Raw genomic sequence first — 6,000 nt, forward strand, 5'->3', positions numbered from 1 at the left:
AGAAGGAAATTAGGAGTTGAACTGAACTCAACTGAACTGATTGGACCTGAACTGAACTAAACTGAAATTAAGCTGAAGTGTGTTTTAATTAGCCATAATTTTATCTTATATTCCCTCCGTTCCCAAATAATAGTCCCTTATGGACAAATTTTAGTCTCAAAATGTTCACCTCATTCGCCTTTTCCAACCATTAATATTAATTTTTTTACCAAAATTTCCTCCAATTTGCAACAATATTTGTGCAAATTTAACTTTCCCATATAAATTTTGTTTTCCCATGTACTTTTATTACTTTTTTTGCATACCCATTGTCAATTTACCTTTTCAATGTATTTAAACTATTTTTATTTATGTTTATTAATTTTCGTAAAAAATGCGCATAAGGGACTATCAAAAGGGAATGAAGGGAGTACTTAATTAGCCATAATTTTACCTTATTTTACACATGATTGGACTTGATTAGCTTTGAAACTTATTTGTTTCCCGATTTTACATGTAGTAGTTATAGTATTGTTTAACGGTACCCACTTGCAAAAATTGTGTTACATATCAACAAACTTTTTTTATTTATTTTTGTCGATTTAGATTCTTAATTATTAAAATGGCAAATACAATTCACTTTTTCAACAAACCAATAGCAATTTATTATAATATATACTTCGTGCACTTGATTTTTTTTTTTTTTTTTTTTTTTTTTTCCCTTCCTTCTGAAAGAAGAAGGTGCACTTGATATTTTTTTTGAAACCCAGGTGCAGTTGATATTATACTAAAGTTAACATTTAAAACATTTTTAATACTATTATCAATCATTCAAAAGTATAAATTGTTTGTGACTAGCATAAATCTTCAATTGTAGGAGTTTTTCCTATGTGATTTTTAATTTTTTTTTTTGGATATTTTAGAAAATTAAAGATGTCTAACAAACAAGTCCAGATTATAAACAATGGGCAATATATAATAATATGACCTTATTATTTCTTAGTGTGTATTTATATTTGTGTTAAATTTTTTATTTAATTAAAAATAAAATAAAGGCGAAGGGAGTATCATCCTTTTAACATAGGTCCCTTAACAAAAAACGTGAAATACGAAATACATTATAAGCATTTTGTCAAGTCAATGGTCAAATATTCAATAATATAGATTTTGTCAATGTGCCATACATAAATATTGAATTCTGACTAGTTGATGACCCACAAGTAGTTTGTTCAACCCAATAACTCAAAAAGCATTACATGAACTGGCAAAAACAACCAAATGACGTTTCCAAGTACATAGTCAAAGATTAAAATGTTCACTTTCATTCTTTCTTTGATTTCATACATATACATAATAAGAGTAAGATCATGATTACATTTTGTCATTTTGACCATCTTTACATCATGATTTAGGATCTAAAAATTGTTATTTAAACAAAAAAACAAGGTTGGAAAAAAAGGGGGAAAAAAACAATTGAAAAAATGAAGAAATAAGTTAGTTCTACAACAAATCACACTAAGTGGGCACCAGAGGTGCCTATCTTCAGGTTTTACACCCCATCATAGTTATGCACATGGCTTAACAATGTTCAGTAGCTTAGGCCGTGGCCATCTGTGTTCTTGGACTTGGTAAGCCCATGTATGCAAGCCTTGGAGAGACGCGAACCTTTGGACTAGGCCTTGGAGAAGGAATTGGGCCATATGATCTAGTTGTAACGCGTGGTGAGAGGTTGACTTGTTCGAGTGCCTGGGATTGTAAGTCCAATGGGTAGTCCCTAACACAGCCAATCCTAGGTCCATTACCAGTGACCCATTTGCAGGACAAGCGTCTGGCAAAGGAGAATGGTTCTGATTCACGATCATCTTTGGCTTTGGCCTTGCCATCAGCTGGCACAGCTTCTTCAGTAGTTACTTCTGTGACATCTGCTGTCTTCTCAGGAGAACTTTCGTCTTCAGGAATTTTAAACGAACCTTCCTCATTGTATGCATACTTCTGCAGAAGTTACAGTCGATGCAGAAGATTGTTAGCATGTTTCAGTCAAAACAGAATTTGTAACATACAATTTGATGCTTTTTTTGTAATTTACAGTTACTGATTTTACTGATTAAGCTGGGCCTAAGTCATTTTTCAATCCTAGGCATGCTTTGTTTTATGTTGTATTTAACACCTTTTTGTGTGATTTATGTTTTTGAGTTAGTACCTTAACATTGGTGAGATCAACATTGTTATCCCTTAGGAAGCTCATGAGCTCGTTGAAGTTCTCTTCTGTCGGAAGATAGTGACCGCTGTATGGCCATAAAGCCTGAAAATAGACATACACATCTTAGTCATTATTCTGTAGATGATCATGTATTGAATTGACAGTTTTAGTACTTATTGAAATGTACCTCAAGAACCCCTTTGACAGCAATCATTCGTCCAGCAGCAGACGTAGCAGCACCAGCCAGAAAACTTGAGTGTTGAAACAGACCTTTCTTTTTCTGTCCCACATACAAGGATCTTGATGCACTGAGAACAAATATCCATTTGCAGTCCCCTGCAGTATGAACTAAGTTTCCGCTTTGTTTGTATGTAAGCTTCCCATCTTCTACAATTACTTCGTATGCTTCTCTTTCATTCTGAATTTAAAACAATAACATTGTAAAACATCTATACATGACTAGACAAACACCACATCAATAGACTAAAGCGCAAAAAAAGGAAGAAAAAAAGGATATGTAGGACTAATTACCGGTCCAAGATATTTGATGCATTGCTGCTGCATTTTGGTCCTTGGGCATTTCTCAAGATTAACCTCTTTCCCGTCTCCAATATCCAACCTTCATTATCAAAATCAAACGAAAGGATTAACAATGGTTGAAAGGTCAGTAAAATCATGTTAATTTTACATTACTCAGTAAAAGTATCAGATTATTACAGTAAGTTGCAGAAGTACATACCAGTAAAAGAATGGTTGACTGCTTTCGCTTTGAAACCAAACATCATAATAAATATGCAAGTTGTGCCCGTATCTATGGCGTGGATCAATCTGTACGAAAAAATAAACAGGACAAGAAAATGACTCAGATGATTGATACTTGATAATTGGTGAGATCATATAACTTTTCAACACTCTAAAAACCAATAATTCAGCGAAATAACTATTTGTTTAACTGTCAAGACAACAAGTTGATCGAACTATTATAGTTATTATAGAAGTGGTTGGTAGCTAAGTGATGGAAATGATTGTAGCATGATTGAGAAATCTTGTTTATCTGAAATTATTTTTCTTTTATACTCTGACCCCCATAATTAATCAGATCATGAAAAGCTTAGTTTAAGGCGAGTTTGAGGACTTACAGCTTCGAGCCAATGTCGTAGAGCTAACTTCTGAGCTTTCTCATTTTGAGACAGGCCTTTTCCCACCTATAGATAAAATTAGCATAACGACGAAAATTTTAGCATTACAGAAGAACTAATTGAAAAAACACAAAATTTTCACAACTGAATTATTACTGATATTACCTTGGCAACTCTTGTTTTCGCCCTTGCCCACTTTGCAACAGCAGTTTCCTGTTTATTGGTATCGAAAAATGATACAGAGCTTCTCTTAAGCGAAGCAAAATCTAACGCCTTCCACCTACGCAAATATATTCAGATACAACAGATTAATCAATATGCACGAAATATCAGCATATTAAAAGTTGATCATATAGTATTTGTATGTTTTCAATACTAACCATAACTCTTCAACTACAACAGCACAATCAGCAAGGTTTCTTCTAGTCCTGTAACTCTTGTACACTTTCTGCAGCTTAACTGCAGCAGCATCAAGCTCAGAAACTGGCCTTGGAGAAAACAGTACCGCGGGCTCAGGAAGAGTGATTGCAGGCAGAGGCTTGTGATTTAATCCATTAGAACTCATTTTACGTGGAGCATTACTAGGATCATACTCTTGTACTAGAGAGTTAAAAGAAGGTGACTTCTCAAGCAGTATTTTTTCCGGCTTGTGATCTTGTAGACTAGAAAAATTCCTAACACCCATCTCTAAACTTAGATCCGTCTCTGCAATTCTTGGTGACTGAGTACCCTTCTTAAAGGATTCAATTCTCTTAAAACTCGCCGTCCTCAATGGAAAGCGCCGTGCCCTTGAAGATAGACAGCCATTGCAGACTAGATTGAACAAATTTTGACTCAGAATTTCATGCCAAGCAGAAATCAATATGGAAACTGATAATCCCATTGATTTATATATTATATTTTCTCTAAGAACAATACTTCTGACCTTGAAAAAAGAAATAAATTTAGATTAGAATATGCAAATTGAAGTAGGATAACATAGAAAATGTGCAAGAATATTTATTGGTCTCACCTGGTTTGCTACACAAAAATAATTAAGTCACATATTTTAGCCTTTTTGACTTACGTAGTATTAAACATGATCTTCACTTCTTTTTTTTGGTAAAACTTTGTTTTCCAAATCTCCAATATATTATTCCCTTATTATTAAACCAGATAATACAGTTTATTTTACCCAACAAATTATTCACTAATTTCCTAGCGTGAATAATGAGCCAAATTAAACAAAATAAACATTTTTTTTTCTTTACAAAATGTCAACCTTTTTAGGCACGTACTGTACATTTGTACTAGCTCTTTACATAGATATTCATCATTTTTGCCATATTTGGTACTCCGTACTATGTATTTTGGTTGTCACTTTTTTAAAGTACTTTATTTTCACACGTTTTTCACCACATCAATCATTTTTCTGAATTTTCGTACAAACAAAAGAAATACTTAGTATTATACATTAACCAAATAAATAAATTTTAATAGGCCTATCATTCAAACATGAACCTATATGATTAATCAACAAACCAAAAGGACATTAATTATCACACCAAATAACATTTAGAGCAAAATTGAGCAACACAAATCAAGCAAAATAAACAACAATATTGTCAATATAGCAAAGTTAACAACCACCACCACCAAATATCAATCTTAATAGCAAAAGCAAGTATTGAACAGGTCAAGACGTACAAATTAAACCCTTTTTCTTAAAAGTTGTCCTTTCAAAAGACCAATAAAAAGAAGTGAAAGACAGTAACAAACTCCCCGACGTCTATACCAACATCCGAGATCGATCAATCTCACACACATGAACAGTATATCAAATCGCTAATTGAAACTTAAAAAACGACAACGATTAAGTATTGTATTCCGTACCTTGAGTATCTTTAGAAGTGCTTCACTAAATCGAAACTCTACAACTCTCTTCTTGCTTAGCTTCTCTTCTTGAACTCAAACTTGCTTTCGAACTATGACCATACTAAAGACTTGTTTAGTCATGTATTTATATACATAGAGTTTAGCTTAATATTAGAAAATTATATTCCAAAGATTTGGTTGAATCAAAGTCTACTAAATAGAACACGGCAGCAAACTAAGAAACAAAAGATCGAACTTTAAGGAAATCTCGTGGTAAGAGGGTAATTTTGAAGAGAACAAAGACTAGACTAGACTAGAAAATTTGGAAAAAAAAAATGGAAAAATTTGACGAGTTTTAAGGGTTTAATAATATTGAAGTTTAATAAAATCATAAAGGGTTCAAACCCACGAGTTAGAAGAAAGAAAATGGAAGAAATAATGGTTTCGTTTTTTAATGGGTTGGACTTTAGAGAGAGAAGAATATATGGGTCTTTGAACTTGAAGAGTGGGAGTATTTTATAGAAAAATTAATAAAAATGGAGAAAAGAATGGTCAATTATTGTAAGCTAAACCCCACGAAGACTCACTATTATTGTCCCACACGGTGGTTCTTTGAAATTTACTAATTACGGAGTATAATTTTAATTTTTTTAATGGGTTGTATTGTACCGGTAAATATATATACTTCATTACCTTGTATTTTTCGTTTGTCTTAATTTATTGGATAATCTTGGATTATATTTTTTGTGTTTCAAAATTGTATTATTTTATTTATTTACGGTAAGAAGAAGGTTACTGATTAAACTTCAACTCTCACGGTTTTTTTGG

The 6,000-nt window shown here is 32.6% G+C and overlaps 1 protein-coding gene across 1 annotated transcript; it reads right to left on the reverse strand.

Moving 5' to 3' along the window:
- Window positions 1-1,250: 1,250 nt before the first annotated feature.
- Window positions 1,251-5,631, reverse strand: LOC145578890 (IQ domain-containing protein IQM1-like). Its single transcript, XM_081636186.1, has 9 exons — window positions 5,191-5,631; window positions 3,699-4,243; window positions 3,484-3,598; window positions 3,319-3,384; window positions 2,919-3,007; window positions 2,711-2,798; window positions 2,367-2,597; window positions 2,180-2,281; window positions 1,251-1,971 (listed from the first exon to the last, which is right to left on the reverse strand). Exons 2-9 carry the CDS (start codon window positions 4,199-4,201, stop codon window positions 1,576-1,578), a joined length of 1,590 nt encoding a protein of 529 aa, XP_081492312.1. The 5' UTR covers window positions 4,202-4,243; window positions 5,191-5,631; the 3' UTR covers window positions 1,251-1,575.
- Between the last annotated feature and the right edge of the window lie 369 nt (window positions 5,632-6,000).

Source organism: Chenopodium album, chromosome 14 (assembly GCF_948465745.1).
Source record: "Chenopodium album chromosome 14, dcCheAlbu1.1, whole genome shotgun sequence".
Lineage (NCBI taxonomy): Eukaryota > Viridiplantae > Streptophyta > Magnoliopsida > Caryophyllales > Amaranthaceae > Chenopodium > Chenopodium album.

Coding starts and splice junctions, on each gene's coding strand:
- LOC145578890 (XM_081636186.1), bottom strand. CDS start 4,201: ATGGGATTATCAGTTTCCATATTGATTTCTGCTTGGCATGAAATTCTG. Junction 3,599..3,698: donor GTTGTAGTTGAAGAGTTATG/GTTAGTATTGAA, acceptor ATATTTGCGTAG/GTGGAAGGCGTTAGATTTTG. Junction 2,282..2,366: donor CTGTCAAAGGGGTTCTTGAG/GTACATTTCAAT, acceptor GTCTATTTTCAG/GCTTTATGGCCATACAGCGG.